The 18,059-nt window shown below is 40.8% G+C and overlaps 1 protein-coding gene across 1 annotated transcript in view; it reads right to left on the reverse strand.

Annotated features, from left to right (window-relative positions):
* UBA2 (ubiquitin like modifier activating enzyme 2) overlaps nucleotides 1-18,059 on the reverse strand; it is a 985,116-nt gene that overhangs the window by 220,935 nt on the left and 746,122 nt on the right. The window contains exon 15 of the mRNA XM_044081921.1: nucleotides 13,448-13,553. Within this exon, the coding sequence (XP_043937856.1) occupies nucleotides 13,448-13,553 (106 nt within the window). The remainder of the gene's footprint in view (nucleotides 1-13,447; nucleotides 13,554-18,059) is intronic.

Below are 18,059 nucleotides of genomic sequence, written 5' to 3' on the forward strand. Positions count from 1 at the left end.
TTGTCAAGGTTTGGTTTAGTGGAGGTGAGACAAAAGGAAGGCCCTTGTTTGCTTGGCATGCTTGAGCTCACCATAGAAACTCTTTCTGAAGGCAGGGAATGAGAGTAATAGTTGCTTCGAGGCTGTGTCTGTGCTGGGACCATACACTTTTTAGGTACCATTGTAGTTTTCTCATATGTAGCCTTGCATATGCAATTAGTTGAATGCAGGATGCCCTGTACCCCAATGCCTGCAGGAATTTCCTTGCAGTGAGCTGGGTAGAAGTTGCCATGTTTTTGAAGTACTGAGCCAGTTGTTTTTGCTTGTCTGGCGTGAGGTAAGCCATCTGGGTCATTGTATTCAAGCTGGCACCCAGGAAAATTATTTCTTGTGAGGGTATTAGTTTTGACTTCTTTTTGTTTACTGTGCACCCTAGGCAACTTAGCAACTTTGTCACAAATTCCAGATGCTGTAGTAGGATGTCTTTGCTGTCACTTTGGATCAGGCAGTCGTCCAGATATGGATAAATTTGTATTCCTCGCTGTCTGCAGTATGCAATTACTGATGCCAGGCATTTCGTGAATACTCTGGGCGCAGTAGATAAGCCAAAGGGCAATGCAGAGAATTGATAATGCGCTGTGCCTGCCATAAATCTGAGATATCTTCTGCAATCTTGTCTGATAGGGACATGCAGGTATGCCTCTTGGAGGCCCAACGTTACCAGCCAAGACTCCTTGCCCAGCATGGGAAGAAGCTGTTGTAGTGTGAGCATTCTGAATTTGGGAATGTCCAGGTAAGTGTTTAGAATTGAAAGGTCTAAGATGGGTCTCCAGGCTTTGTCCTTTCTTGGTACTAGAAATAGTCTTGAGTAAAATCCTTGACCTTGCTCTTTTGCAGGTACCTTTTGAATTGCTTTCATGTTCATGAGAGCTGAAATTTGTTTTTGTGCTTCTGCCCATTGGTTTGTTGGCAGATTTGGCATGCCTCTCATCCGTGGTAAAGTGTGAAAATGAAATCTGTAGCCTCGGGTAATAATATCCAGAACCCATTTGTCCTTTGTTATGATGCGCCAGTTTTGTGGAAAAAGAGCCAGTTTTCCTCCTAGAGGTGATGCCTGGGCAATTATGCTTGGCAGGCGAAGAGGAAAGTCATTGAGTTTGTTTTCTGAAAGGTTGAGATCTGTCGTCTCCCCCTCTTTGAGTTGTTGTTTGCCATTGTCTAGGCCTGAAAGTACCCTGTGCCTGGCCTCTGCCCCTAGGGCATCTGTACCTGCCCCTTTGGGGTCTGTCTGAAGCAGGAAAGGACCAGTTTTTTGATGGCCAGTTTCTGCTGAAGCGAGGAGGTTGTACCTTTTCTTCCATCTTCTTTAAAACTTCCTCTGCTTTGACACCAAATAACGCATCCTTTTGCAGTGGAGCATCCAGTAACTTTGCTTTGACATGTTCTGGTAAGGTCTGCTCTTTTAGCCAAGCATGTCTACGTATTACAAACCCTGTGACTGCTGCTCTACATGAGGCCTCCAAAGAATCAAAACCACACTGCAAGGTAGGTTTTCCCACTTGTTCTGCTGCATGCAACAAATCTTGCATCCCTTTGAAATCTAGTTGATCTGTTTGAGGGATCACTTTCTGTTTTAACTGAGTAAGCAAGTACTGCTGGTATTTAATCATGTGGCAGTTTAATGCCCTCATGGCCAAAGTGGCAGAGGTATACACCCCCCCCCCCATCTTTCTAATGCCCTGGAATCTCTTTCCGCAGGTAGTGGATTCTTAGCAGTAGAGGCCTTAACCCCTTTGGGACCCTGGGAAATGGTTTCTGGGTCTGCAGCAGGGCTTTTATATAAAAACTTGTGAGAGTCAGGGACTCGATAGTATCTGTCAGGTTTAGGTGGTGCTGGAGGTAAGGAATCTGGATTTAGACTGGATTCAGTGTAGACATCATCCAGAATGTCCAAAACAGGTGGAATGGCTAGGGGTCTGTGCTGAGGCAAAAGAAGAAACTCACGGAGTCTTTTCTTGGAATCAGAGTAATCTTGTCCTTCCCAGTGGAAATGCTCTCTCATGGTGTGCAGGGTTTCCCCAAAAGAGAAGTCTTTCGGGGGGGAACAGAGGGAATAGACTCCTCAGCATCTGAGTCTTCATAGAGAGGGAAGGGGTAATCCTGTTCTTTAGAGTCTGCTGAGGAAAAGGATTCCTGGTCAGGAGGAGGTAAATCTTCCTCCAGTCTAGGCCTTTTGTCAGGAGGGGGCTGGGAACCTCTGATAAGGGTAATCAGGTCCTCCGCCATTTTGAGCATTTGTTTTTTAGGCATAGGGGCCTGTATGAGAGTCTGTGGACTCGGTTTCTTAACCTTTGGAAGCTTAGCGTATGACTTAATGGAAAGAGTTGTCTGTTTAAAAACGCCTTCTGAAACCGAAGGCCTGTACATAGTCTCCAGATCGCCGCCAGGGCTGGCGTCCGCGAGTTGAGGAGGAACCGGCTCCAGTGGCCCGGTAGATTCTGACTGAGAGGTAGTAGTATTTTCTAATTCTGCGGTAGTCAGGGGCTGCGTAGGTGCCTCACTGAGTACCGAAGATCCAGCGGCAGGCCTAACAGAGACCTCGGTTTCTGGTCTAGTTCTAGGCTGCCGGTCTTTGTCCTTGCGTTTTTTAAACATAGCGGTAGTCGGAGGTTCCGACGACAATGTAGATGAATTGTCTGCCAAAATAATGTCTGGCCGTATCAGCCCGACGCTTAATAGTGCGTTTAATGAACCTAGCGCAAAACCGACAACCAGAAACGTAGTGGTCTGGGCCTAGGCAAGGAATACAATAAGAATGAAAATCCTTATGAGGTATTTGCTTCCCACAAGAAATACAATTATTAACTTTGTCTGACATCGGTCTGAGGCAAGAAAAGTTTCCCCAACGGGGTACTTAGCTTTATAGAAGACTTCGGATGAAATTCTGTTCGAAAATCTCAGGAGCTGGCCGACTGGCACTTGCGAACTGCTTCTGCTTCGGGCATCACGCGGCAAGAAAGACTGGAGAAAATGGCGTCGGCTGCCTCTTTTATACCCCTGCTGCACTGACGTCAGGGAAGAAGCGACGACAACCGACGCCAGACCAAGGCTTTGGAATTCAGGCCAACTGCGGGACCGCCTGACGGCAGATAACCCAAGTGTGATAACTGCAGCAGCATAGCACGATGAACATCTGATAATGCATAGATCATGCCCTGAAGTGTAGATATTTTCTGCATGACTCCTATAGGGATGTGCAGATAGGCTTCTTTTAAGTATAGGGTGACTAACCAGGCATCTCTGGCTAGCATAGGTAGAAGTTGCTGCAGGGTGAGCATTTTGAATTTTGGTACCACCAGGAAGGTGTTGAGAATTGAAAGATCTAAGTTTGGGTGCCAAGTGCCCTCTTTTCTGGGTACCAAGAAAAGTCTGGAATTGAATCCTTGACTTATATGTTCCACAGGAACCGGTTGATTTGCTCTTAGAGAGAGAGCAGGGATTGGATTTGGTTTGGAGCCTCTGCCCACTGGTTTAGAGGGAGGTCTGGGAACCCTTTTAGGGTTGGCAGTGAGTGGAAGTAAAATTTGTACCCCTGGGATACAATGTTGAGGACCCATCGGTCTTTGGTGAAGGGAATCCAGTTTTTTTGCATGAAGAGCAAGTTTTCCTCCTAGGGGCACAAGCAGTTGGGCAGAGGAGGGGGGGTTGGGGTTGAGAAGTCGAAGGGAATAATTTCCGTAAGGGGGTGGTTTAGCACTCCCTGCTTTAAAGGTGGAGAACCCCATTGCTTAGATCTCTGCATACCCTGAAACTGGGGGTTCTGTTTCGCCTAGGTCTAGTTTGAGATAGCCTTGAGGGGGCTGGAAATGAGCAATGTTTCGAGGGGCAATGCCTACTGAATCTAGGAAGCTGTACTTGTAAGAATTCTTTGACTGTCTGCATAGACTTAGCTTTTTCTTCCATCTTTTTGAGAACCACTTCTGCTTTGGTGCCAAACAGATTGTCCTTGTTCAAAGGAGCGTCTAGTAACTTGGATTTGACATAATCTGGCAAGGTCTGCTCCTTAAGCCAAGCATGCCTTCTCAGTACAGAACCAGTGACTGCTGCCCTGTAAGATGCTTCTAGGGCATCAAAGCCACACTGCAATGTATGCTTGCTGACTTGACTTGCAGAATGCATAAGCTCTTGCAATTCTTTACTTTCTGCACAGTCTGTAAAGGTAGCTATTTTTTGCTTAACAAATATGTTGTTGGTACATCAGCATGTGAAAGTGACAATTCAAAGCCCTAATGGCAAGAGTTGTAGAGGTATATACTTTTTTTACCCCATATGTCCAAAGCTATGGAATCCCTGTCCGAAGGGGTGGAACTCTTAGCTGTAGTTGCTTTGATACCTTTAGGTAGGCCCCTAGGAAATGATCTCTGGGTTAGCAGGTGGATTTTTGAAAATAAATTTGAGAGAGTCAGGTACTCTGTAGTACCTATCTGGTTTCCTAGGGGAAGGGGGTAAAGTATCAGGAGTAAGACTGGATTCCATAAAGACATCAACAACTTCCAGGACTGGTGATACTGCTAAAGGCCTGTGTTGTGGCAAGTCTAAAAATTCTCTGAGTCTCTTTTTGGACTGAATGGACAGATAAACGGAGAGATCACTATGATAGTAAAGGTTTACGTTTTAAAATTAAGTATGCCACCGATGTTAGTGAGTACATGGATATTATCAGAAAACATTGGAATGTGCTCACCACTGATGATGAGATAGCTAAATTGTTAAATGTTGAACCCAGGTTTTTGCTCGAGAATAATAGATCTTTGAAATGTAGGCTATGTTATCCGAGGAATTCTATTAGTTCCGTGAACTGCTCAGGTACTAGACTTTGTGGGCATTGTAAGTGGTGCGATTATATTGATACATGCTCAGAGTTTGAGCACCCTGATTGTGGTAGGATACATAATTTCAGAGTTAGTGCTAAATGTGATACAGCACATCTTGTTTATTTAGCCCACTGTACAAAATGTAGAATGTTTTACACTGGAAAAACAGACTGCTCCTTTAAGGAACGTATCAGGGAGCATATTTATAATATTAATAAGGGCAACAGAGTCAACACACTTGCTAAACATGTGATGAATACTGATTCTACTCACAAGTTTATGTTTTTAGCTATTGCTAGAACTTATGACAATGTTAGGCTAGGGGATATACGCAATAAAACTGAAGATCTTGAATCCACTTGGATTGTTAGGTTAAGAAGTGATGTTGGACATGGTCTTAACGAGTCCATACCCTTGAAACCTAAACTCAAATTAAGACCTCTAAGGAGGTAGACATCATTTATATTTTATCTGATTATACTTTTTGTGCTGCTGTATTAATGGTATATGCTTTTAATCTACACATAATGATATTTTTATTTAGTTTTTAGTGTACATGATACGTCTTCAAATGCTGTCATGTGATTTTTTACACAAGCTATAAAGGTGTGTTTTTTCTGTGCTTACTGTTACACCAGATGATGCCTATTTGGTGAAAGCACTTGTATTTGTGCACTGGAGTAAAGATTTTTATTCTCAATATATCAGCTGTGACTGTGCCCCTTTGATTTTTGCAGGTGGATATCAGTTCTTTTGAGACACAGTGCTTGAGCCTTACTGTGGTAACATTTTTAGTGTTTTTTTAACTCTGAAAAAGTCTGAAATTAAATTGCCTGGTTTAGGCTATAAATATTCTATCTTACAGTTCTGATTGCAGCCACAGACAAAATGTCTGTGAAAACTAGGCCTAGGAATCCTACTCTATTGTCTTTGGAAGGGTGGAAGTTTTGAAATGGTTTTATAGCTTCCAAATGGTATACCACATCTTAGCAAAGGTGTGTGTGTGTGTGTGTGTGTGTGTGTGTGTGTGTGTGTGTGTGTGTGTGTGTGTGTGTGTGTGTGTGTGTGTGTGCAGGGTAATACATACGTGCTAGATTCTGGTTCAGTTTCTAGTAAAGGGGGCAGTGTGGGAACAAGAGTCAGATGACCAGATGTGTATTTTGTCATTCTGCAAGCCAGCAATGAAATGATGTTTTAATACTAGATGAGACAGAAGTCTCAGGGCAGTCCATTTTTGAAACTTGACAAAGAAGAACCACTCACCTACATTGTCTTGCTTTGCTTTAGTAAGTAACCAGGGAATAGTAATTCTTTAGTTCAATCAGGATAATATAGTGAGATTAAGTACAATTTTTCTGAATCTGTGTGAATCTATCCATGTTATTTTAATAATTCCTGTGACAAACTCTGGTGTTTCTGTAACTAGACATTCAGTATTTTCTTTTATTATTTATTAAATACATTTAAACTTTTCATTATGGGTGGTCTTTACAGAATATATTAACCTTTGAGAGTACTTGTATTTACTTGGTGAAACAGTGTCCACTCCTGAAAGGCTTGCTGCATTGGTCAAACGCTAGCATTTGCATTAGTATTACGTTTACTCAGTATAATCAGGCACCCTTGTAAGAGCCTTAGAGTAGCTGGCTTTGGAGTGTTCTGGTGGCAGTACCTGCATTATAGTCTGGGCAAAGGGGGCATAGCTGGTAAATCTGTGGCAGCCTTTCCCAGGTGTGGGTGTGTGCGTGTAAGAAAATCAAATTTCAAAGTGTGTGTGTGTGTGTGTGTGTGTGTGTGTGTGTGTGTGTGTGTGTGTGTGTGTGTGTGTGTCAGCTACTTGGAGCAGGAACACAGAGCACTGGTCTCACAAAGATGACGGTGGAGGACTGAACACTCGACTGAGGACTATATTCTACAGCTGTGGTCAGTGTGAGGTCTTATATGGGACCTGTTGAGAGAGAGAAACCCAGCTCTAGTACAGGAATGTGTTCCCTGTGTGCTCATAAGGGAAACCGTGCTTGGTGCAGAGAGCTGCATCTAAAAATACTGTGCATATCCATTTTTCTTCCAAGTGAATGTACCTGTGGCAAGGATCAAGACTCTTTGATCACTGACCCAGAGAAGGGACATCTCTCCTAATATCCTCCCTGTTCCTGGATCGGTCAAAAGCATCTGACACAGTATCACAACTACTACTAATCAGTTAACTATCTCCCCTACCACTATCTCATTCAGTTCTTAGTTGTTTCTACCAACCCTCCAAAAGACAACAGGCTGTAAAATGGAATCAGGACGTATCCCGCTTTCTCCTTCCACGTTTCTGATAGAATTGACCCTTGTGTTACCCTAAGTCCAGTCCTTCTCACTATTTTCAAAATAACCTTGACAAAGCCAACAAGCCTGCCACCTTAGTACAATATGCTGATGATGCCATCATCATCTGCTCAGTTTCAACCCTTCCTCTACTTCAGCAAATGACTCAAGACTCCTTCACTTCCATAGAAACATGGCTAAAGACCCACCAGCTAATCTTAATACTAATAATACCTCAACAAACACCATCACCACCAACAGAAACTGTAACAAATACCAAACTACAAATCATAATAGACAATAGCCTAAAATTTGACCTGCATCTTCATCTAAGCCATTAAAAAAAAAAAAAAAAAACAAAACAAAAATAGGACTTCCTCTACCGCAAAATACCGTAACTCACAAGCTCCTCAAGAAAACACTTGGCATCAGCTTACCTTCTCCCCTCCCTTCTCTGTTTATCACTTATATTAACCAACATTCAAGCCACCCTGCTAAATAAATTAGAGGCATGCTTTAACAAAATAGCCACATTTGTATCTAATGCATCTTGCTGTAAGCACCACTGCTTAACACTACAGAAAATCAACTGGCTAGAACTATCTGTTCACCTTACATTCACTCAAATTCAAATTGCCCACAAAATACACAAACCATACATGTGCTCTTTTCTACAAAACATTCTCCCAACCACATTGCTTCGCTCAGATAATTAGCGCATACTAATAACTTCCAAGTCCGGTAATACAGCTGGAGAATCACTACACTCGTCCCACGTCACCAGACAGTGGAACTCCATGCCCATACCACTAAAACAGTCTTGTTCACATCCTGACTAACTTTCTCACTCAGATCTCTAGAGTATCACCAACTTCTAACATTCCAACTTTCTCATCTTATCTTGTAAATAAATCCTATCTACATTTACAACTATATAGTTTTTCATCACTCTTATGTGACATTTGTATACTGCTGTACATGTAAATGTGAACTTTTCATTACTGTACAACACGCCTACAGAAATCAAACTGTATTAACCTCTGTCCTGATTGTGTTACCTACTGCGTGACTCCAAAATCTCATTTCCACTGTTAAAAAAAATGATTTTTTTTTTCCTATGAATTTTTTGTAATTTTTGTAACTTTAATGGAACTTTTCTCCTCGGGCCTCCAATGAAAATGGGCCAGAGTGCTCAGTTGGACCATCCTGGTAAACAAAAGGCAAATAAATTAAACTAAATAAATAAAATGGCAATAGCATTTTGGTCTTAGGCAATACAGGCTGCCTTTAGTGTTTTAGTGGGGGGGCTGCACTGCAGAGCTTTCTGTCATATGACCATAACAGGTTTGCACATCTGATTGGAAAGGATGTTCTTTTGTCTGTTGATGCATTGCATCACAGTTGCACTGTGTGTGCCTGGCTTTCTGACCTTTTTGAATAGCTGCAGGAAAATTTCCTTTACAATGATGTGCTGGTTTTCAGTACTGGAACTCCACTGTCTCTGCATCTTGATGTAACCAGCATGCATCCTCAGTCCATGGCCGACGCTTTTAGGTGGGAGTAAAAGGCATTTGCAGGTTTTATGAGCCTTGGCTTGCCTAAATGATGAACTCCCTAAGAACATGGTGAACCAAAGTGAGTGTCACGACCAGTGGCAGTAGGTACCAAGCCCTCAGGAATCGCAACATCCCCCATTTGCGAACTTGCAGAAGAACCATCAGGGGGACCCTGACATGTAAGCCAGAACTCTAAGGCTCTCTCTCTCTGACCACTAAGCTTCTTTTCTGCCAAAGGCTAAGAAAAGAGGTTTCAAGAGGGAGACCTTGTCCAAGGGCAGGAACACACTGCATCTGAAGGTGTCCAGGATGGCCTCCAGAAAGTTATTACTTTTGTAGGGGATGCTGCTGGATTTTAGCAAGTCAACTCATTTGCACCTACAGCATCAGTTCTGTATTCCTCCATACCACCTTTTACACGGCTAGCAGCATAACTTCTCCATTGTGAACAGCACCTACAGAACATCTATTAGCTCACTAGCTGATTAAAAATATATAAGTAGTTAGGATTAATCTATGCAAACATAAATGGTCACTAGATTTCCTGAAGTTAAATGTGTAGATTAATTTAAAAATATTCTCATACAGAAAAAAAATTAATATTAGGCAGTTTAAGTACACATTTTAAATTAAAGAACTTATCTGGCTGTCCTGCGACATATTTAGCTGTACTTAATATTTATGTTCCATGAAATGGAAAGTATTATCTGATTGACCCCCTTGCATAAATAACTGCAGTACACTACATCTTTCTTACAATTTTCATTTCTTATTTACTTTCTGCTGACTGTCAACAGTACAATCTTCCCCAATGCTTCACACACAATACATCAATATTGCAACACACGCGTCTCCTAATGGTCAATAAACCCAAGACGTCTGTATTGCTTTTCCTTCTTTCAACAAGTGAAATTACTTCTATTAACGTAATTTCCATGTTGGCAGTGCAGAAGTATAAAGTTTATATTAAGTATTGCTTTGCACTGATGTTATTTCTGGTCATATGTGCAGCCCACTTCAAAGCAAAAAAAATAACTCCCAGCAATGTTCATGAAGCAGCCAGTGAAACATGCCAGCTAGACCAAGAGGGGAAAAAGAAATGAGGCATGTTGAAAACTGAATTGATATTTAGCTTAGAGTGTCCCTTTTGACAACATCAATAAAGTAAGAACACAGCAGTGCCTTCACAACTTAGAGCAAAACCATTTTTTAATGAAAATTGCTTCATGGTCACTCATCTGAATTTCTTTTAGCAACTGCTGTTTGCATAATAGTACGCAACATATTTAGTTCTTCAGGTCTGAACCAGGTAAGAGACTGTGACTATGAGTTTTGCTTTTATTGCCTTTACCACATCCTGCTTCTAGTTCATCTGCTTTCAGAGATTCTGTCCATAAGCAGTAGTACAGCAGCTTAGGACTTGTATCGCAGTTCAGTTAGCTGTCTTTTCTGATATTTTCTAACTACTTCTTTTCAAGTATTTGTTAACGAGCAGCATAAGGTGGGACTCTATTACAGATCAGCACTGCTACTAGACTGTTGTGCCACCTTTTGTCCAGGACTTTGTCATTAGCACTCCTACTGTAGTAGCGTGGAATAATGCACCCTTCACTATGGTCATTACTTGAATTTGTTAAATGGTGCTGAGAGCTGATCACATATGCCCACTTTTAGTACCAGCCTGGAATTCAGGATTCAGTCCTGTGGATCTTACCAACATTTCTTTCAGCACCTGCATTACACATTTCTCATTTATGATCCCAGCAGGTCCACATTATTTGCTGCCTTCAAGGGTGAAGGAACTCCGCAGTCTGCTTTGGTTAGGAACAGGTGTATACATATATTATAACTTACGTATCAGAACCTTCAAAGTGTTATTAATTATGCTGTATAGTATCATTATCTGAATTTTGCAAGTGTTTACGTTACCATGACTCTCTCCCCACAGGTTTAAAAGAAAAGTACAAGACTATATTACACATGGGAGAGGTTAAAAGTGCAAATCCCAAACGTCAAAATAAGTTTTTCAACACATTTTGATCATCATAAAAAATGATGAACAAGTCTGCGAGATGCACAATCTCCAGGGGTTGAGGAATACACCCCATCCCCGTGGATTATGTGATCTAGGAGTTAGTATATATAACTAGCAAGGGATGTGGGTGGGCAACAGTGTTTTTGACGATGCATGCTCTGAGATTATGCTTGGTGCATGCACAACAGCCTGTCAATGTCGCAAGTGTTGACTTATAAGTGTTAACATTTGGGAGTTTTGGGTATTTAAGTGGCCATTATGGGCATTAGTCACCTGGCTGAATGAGTGTCTGGTCAACAGCTGCCTATTCGATTCCATATGACAGGTGTGGGAGTTTAAGCTATCTCAGAGTTAACATATATAATCAGCAGGGGAGCTTGACTGCAAATAAAAGTCTTATTTTTTTAAAAGTTAAAGACTACATCCACAGAGGATGCTTCTCGGCGCATGCATACTCGTTTTCAACATTCTGATGTTGACATTAAGTCAGTCGAAAATGGGTGTTTTCATTCTTTAGTGGTGCACCTGTGTGTGCGTGCGTGTGTGTATATATATATATATATATATATATATAAAATCATATATATACATATGTGCATACGTACATACATACATACATATATACACATCTATAATCTATATATACATACATGTAATATACACACAAACACTTGTGTAGATATAGACAGAAAATATATACACAGATATATATATATACACAGATACACACACACACACTATACAGTGTGTGTAAAGTTATATACACAGTGTGTGTGTGGGCTGAATGGTATGTGTCTGACAGTAAGAAACTGAAATATGCAGTGGGGTAACTGTGTTTCTGGTTTTCATTTATGGTAGCACTGTTATATGCATGGGGAAGGAGTAGACTGCATTTCACATCAAGTTACCTATCACTGGCTGAGGCAGCAAGTGTGGTAAGAAAACCTGAAAGCTTGATGCTTTTTAACTCCTAATATAATTACAAATGCAGATGAGAAAAGAGCTATCCTTGTCCCAGGCATGCTGTAAAGGTGAGAAAATACTGAAAATTCACATATTCTTTTTGATTGCAAATGCCTCTTCAAATATTTTTGCACTCTTGAAAGAGACTCTAAATGCACCCAAGTATTACACCCATTTGCTGGGGGTGTGATACTTATTTAACAGTGCATCTTACACATATCTTTTAGCAACATCCTGTATTAGAGCAATTTAAGTGGGAAACACATAACTTGTACAATGTTATTTGGCCGGGGAAAGGGGTAATTACAGCATCTCTCTATTACCTTAATAAAAATTGAGGTAATAGCAAAAGGGCAATAGCTTACTGGTGTTTTTTTTTTCCAAAGATGTGAAGAAATCAATTACCAGAAAATAAAGGAACCAGTGACACAAGAAGACATCAAACAAATTTTGAGAGAAATAAAAAAAAAAAAACTTTCTTAATCAACTGTCAAAATATGAAAAAAATACACTGAAATGGATATCTGAACAATGAGCAACAACCCAAGGGTTACTATATAATACACTGAGTACTTTTCTTGTAGTTACTACTTTTTTTTTTTTTTTTTTTTTTTTTTTTTTAAGTTTTAATATAGTGTAAAGCATCTCTAGTGAACTGGAAAGTGTTCAAAAGAACAATATGCTCCAAAGGAGTGTTGCACTTAAACGTGTTCTATGATAAGTAACTAAAAGAATAGATTATGGTATAATACCTGTGAGGTGAACACTTGTGAGATGATTGATTACATTAATGTTCAAAGTTTAAAAAAAAAAAAAAAAAAAAAAAAATTGCAATTTTCACCATAATTGTTTTCCTGGTGCGTGCACAAGTCATTACTCCTAAGTGCACTTATCTGAAAAATGTTCACAAGACTCACATCTGCCACTATAATGGAGTATAACTTCTGCAGTTTGTTTTGTCTATATGCATCTCTGAAGTCTTACCTGCTTCCATATCTCGTTTCAGAACCGTTTTTAAAATACATGTTAAATGTTACTTCTCTGAACACTTACATATTACATTAACCACACCCTGTCTTGCCTTGCTCAAATCCTATAATAGGCAACTCAACAGACTTTGATCAATATCTACTACAACTTCAGATGTCCATATATTAACATTACACAAGTGCTGTACATTACCTTATGAATGCAGAAAATGTTTCATAAATTATCTTTTGTTTTATTACTCTCACTAAGCCTTTAATGAAACGTATACCAAACCTCTTTTGACAACCCAAATAATACCATATGATAAACGGCCTCACTTACAAACCTGGATCAATTAAATAAAATACATCAACTGGTAACAAAAAATGAAAATCATACCAAGAAAATGGCAAAATTGAGATAACAGTCTATGAATAAAATTGGTCAAAAACATGTGAAGTTGTGTATTCATACATACAATTAGTTTTATGGATTCCATATGTAGAAAAAGATTTCTCACTGTGAATGCTAGTTACACTTAAAAAGTCAGAAGACTTCCAAATGTAGTAACCACATTACTACTTACTACAGCAACTAATGGCACTTGTACACATCACTATTTTTTTTCTTAGAAAAAAAAAGAAAATACACACAAACACATACACACATATATAAACTCAAAAATATTGTTAAACATGCAGTTTTAAAGTGTCCCTTTTCCAAATACACCTATACATAAAGAAATCATCTACACTTACATGTGAAGGATAGTTATCAAGAGGGTATAATCTTGTAAGAAGTCATCAGACTGCAAACGGGTGCCATTTCGAATTCCAAACTCTGAAAGCTTTTTGCAATTGTTGGCTGCAAAAATTAAAGATGAATAAGTTATTGGCTAGGTTGTAATAGTCTGCAGACTGACTGCCTCGGACTTAACTATGAACTTATATTAGAATTCTAAAGTAAACTACATGATCAATATTTAAACGAAAGTGAAACCTTCATTAACCAAAAGCGATGCTGACAAAACCTCAGTCAAATGGGTCCAGGTATGTCAAACTTCCTGCTGCCAACTGATGTAGCAATACCCCTGCCCCAAATTAGCAACCAATGTTTTGACAACTGCATTCTAACTAATATAAAAGGAAGGGCAGAAACCTATGGTTCCCAATTCCCCAACTCAAAGACCTTTAAAAAGAAACTCCTACGATGCAGAACAAAAAAGGATAAGACAGGATAGGAAATCAAAGGAAACATTGGGTTAATCTACAAGACTGAATGTCCAAGTAACAACCCGCTGGATGGATAGGACAGTAAACCTGGATGAGAATTCAGGAGAGGTTTCATTATCAGGTAAGATTACAGGAGGGGAAATGCTTATCAGGGCCGAGGGGGTTGTGAGAATGATTTGGCCTTGCAATTTTTTTTTTGTACAAATCTCTTCAGAATGGAAAATGAAGGCAAGGCATTAAGGAACCCCACACACCACTTGGTCAACTAGTGTCCTTGGTGACCCTTTGAAGGGATAAAGGCAAAGAAGTTATTGCACTTGGCATTGGTTGGGGATATACAAAAAATGCAGTAAGGCTTCTTCTTTCACTGACAGAAAATAAGTGTTATCAGACTGAAGGATCATTTCTACACCATTACAACACACGTGCAGAGTCTTACCTCTAGCAAGCAGGGATGTGTTACTGTCATAAAGTACTGTGAATCCATTGCCACAGCCTTACTTCCTCTAAACAGAAGGGGTGGGACATGGTTATCCCCAGTTTGTTGACGTAACACATTAATGACATGTATATGACAACTGCAGCCTGTAAGTTGGTCCTGAAAAGTACGCAACATCAAGAGGATCAACCTCATCTCCAGGGTATTTATATGCAAGGAGACCTCCAGTTGAATTCAAGTCCCTGTATAATGTGTCCCAAACAAATATCCCTACCCTGGGGAAAACGTATCCATGGTGATTATGATTTGGGGGAAGAAGTGGAGAAAAAGAGCATTCCCTGCTGTGACTGAAAAAAATAAAGTCACCACTAAAGATGCCCATAACAATCTTGGGATAGCTAGATGGGAGGAGATATGGTGTCACCTAACTGAAACCACTGAAGGTGTAGAACATACATGTTGTGTCTTTCGGCTTTTCCCGGTTAGGGGTCGCCACAGCGGAACTCCGGCCCGATAATGATCGGCAGTAGATTTTTACGTGCCGAGTTGCCGGCCCTGACGCACAACCTTCAACGAAGGTACGCCCATTCACATATGTCTCCACACAGAAGATGCTCTAGCTGAGAATCGAACAGGACAACGTCTTACTGTGAGGCGACAATGCTACCGCAGCACCACATATTGTAACGTACTAATATAACGTACCAATATAAAATATGGTGAATGTTATTATGTGTATACTTGCTCCTATGAGTCCCCATACTCTTAATCACAACTTCTGGAAGAAAAGGATGATGCAGTAGTTGTTCGGAGATCTGAAGTGATAAAATTCTGATTGAAAAAAGACTGGCCAATTTTAATCTGGTACCCAGATGACAGCCAGTGAATGTCAGTGTATGCAATGGCTCCAGCTGCGACTCTGTAGTGTTTACTGAGCTTTCCAACAACAAACCGAGCCAAAGTAAGTAGTTCACTGCACAAGTTAAGGACTTTCCTGAGGCTGCAACCATAAACCAGTTATCCCAGTATGGGAAAACTCTTATTCCCAGCATTCTCAGGTGAGCTGAAACTGCTTCTGTGCAGTTCAACACTAGGAGAGCCATGATGAGAATAAATAAAGATCCCCGAACTGGTAATAACTGGCAGTCATTCCAACGTGCAGGAAATTACTAGATATCTCTGCTACATTTACATGTATGGTAGGCATCCTGAAGGTTCAAAGAACACATCCAATTTTTCTTGTGAAGAAATGAAAGTACAGACTGCATTGTGACCATCAGAAACTTGATTTTCCTTATGCAAAAATTTAGGCTGCTGAAATTTGAGAGTGCTCTGAAGTCCTTCATGTTTTGGGAACTAAGGAATGCAAAGCTAACCCACGATCCTATCTGGTCCACTGGGTGCACTTGAGTAGTGCTTCTGCTAGTAACCTGGATACTTCTTCATTAGGTGTTTGCTTCTACTAGGGTGGGAAACAGATAGATCATGGTCTTTGAAAAGGATATCTCATATCCCTTAGAAATTGTTTTCCTGATCCATCTGTCCTGCACGATGGCCAGCCATGAAGTTAAATGTAGGGATATTTGACCCTGACACCTCCAAGATGGAAAAGTTGGGCAAGCCTTAAAGGAAGTTGTGGCTGACTCTTGATGGGTGGGGTGGGCTACAGAGCCCCTGATTTTGTGGGCCACTCTACTGCTGGGTCGGCATGCATTACAGGAACTCCCCACAACCTCTTGAGTGTCTGCCAAAGCATTGCTCATATGTTGGATATTATCACTTCTTAAACCATTAAATTTCCACACCATTATGGCTCCCAGCAAAGGACCTTGGGGGTAGGGTGGACTTTATTCCAACAGCAACAAAGATTTTCACTTATGCTTGTTCTTTAGCAACTTCTTTTTCACACAAAGTCCAAAGGGGCTGGATTTATCAAAAGGGGCACTGGCGAAGGACAACTTATGGTTTTATGCAAATCCAGAGACTCTGACTATGGCCTGCCTTCTCATGGAGGTACCTGTCCCAAACGGTTTTGCTGCATGACCTGACATGCTGTGAATTAGCCTTACAGAGAATGATGAGATGCTATTCATGGTTGCCACCTGCAAGACTATTTGATGAAGCAGACAGCTGTGTGAAAACTTCTTCAGTGTGCCTAGTGTCTCAACATTCACTATACAAGCAACATTCTGATAAAACTCCTGAGCCATGCTGAAGAGATTTCCCACCCTAGAATTTCAAAAATCTTGATCTGCAGAATCATCATTGCAAGCCTCTTAAAGAAAACCCTAATGTATTGATCACACCTTCTCCACACTGGGAATCAATCCCCCCAACGTTAAAAAAAAATCTTTTTACCCAACATTCCAAGCACAATTAAAAACCCATCTTCAGAAAACAGTAAAATGTGAATGCCATATCCCTATATCCCTAACCACATAACTTAATTTCACCTCACTCATAACAAACTAGATACCCCCAACTTCAACCTTTCTCAACTTGTATTTCTGTCTGCCAAGCTGTCTGTTCCCAACCACAACTCACTTGTGTATAAATGTACATACAGTGCAGCATAATGTATTTCTGTACAACTGTTATCCATATAATTGTATAAATACTGCTGTTTAATATGAAACTGTCTTTAAACATGTGACATTCTTTATATGTTCCACTGATTCGCTGTTCTGTACATCCGTCCCAGGCTGAGACGGAAATTGGTTATATATGATCATCTCTCTACCCCAATTAACAAACTGAACTAAAATAATAAATGTGCATCAGACATATGAGCCTCCTTACAACAAACGTATCTGACACAAATCTTTACCTTTCCATTCAATCCACAACCCTGGAACCTTCATCTGGGGAACGGATCATGGAGCTCCTCTCCAAATGCCATTTGTCGGCGGTGACTACCACTACAACAGAGTCTGCAATAAGGGGAGAAGGGCTTACTCTCGTGGGGGAGGGGTATGTCCTTAGGAGGCTGAAGTATTTTCTCCTGTTTCACTGGGATTGGCTCAACAACATCCATCTCTCTCTTGTCATGCCCTATCTATGACCAAATCAGGACCACCCAAGCTGTAGGCAGGCTGGACTGAAAAGCCACCTGTAAACTCGCTTCCTTAGGGGAGGTGGGGGTCTACAAGCCAGGACTTCCTGCTTTTCATTAGTTTCAGGACTTCCCCAAACCTGAGGTCTTCCAAAGAGGATTATGGGGAAGCTTCCTGCTCCCTCTCACGGAGATCTGTATCTGGGGTAGAAGACTGGTAGACAGTCAAGGTGCCTATTTTTACATGTCTTCTTTATCAGAATGCTCAGAGGTGACTCATCCAGTCATTTGGAAGAAGAATCTTCCCCAACCATGGGAATCAACATAGGTACTTCTGTGCAAGTCCTGCTGGTATAAGGATGAAGGAACCCTGTTTCCAAAATTAATGGTTTTACAGGGTGAAGTGTTACAGAAGGTGCCTCTCCAACAATTGACAACGTGGGGGACTGCACTTGAACTATACTGCAAACTCAGTTGCCGGCACCAAAATCATTTGATCTGTCAACAATGACACCTAGAATGTTAACATGATGGAGCTGAAGCTTGGAGCCAAGGTCAGGCACAGTATTATGGAGGATTTCCGCACCAAACGTTTAAATGTTGATGACACACGCAAAGAACAGCATCAAGAGGATCAATGTTGGAGA

Source organism: Protopterus annectens, chromosome 8.part1 (genome assembly GCF_019279795.1).
Source record: "Protopterus annectens isolate FY-2018-M chromosome 8.part1, PAN1.0, whole genome shotgun sequence".
NCBI classification, from domain to species: Eukaryota; Metazoa; Chordata; order Ceratodontiformes; family Protopteridae; genus Protopterus; species Protopterus annectens.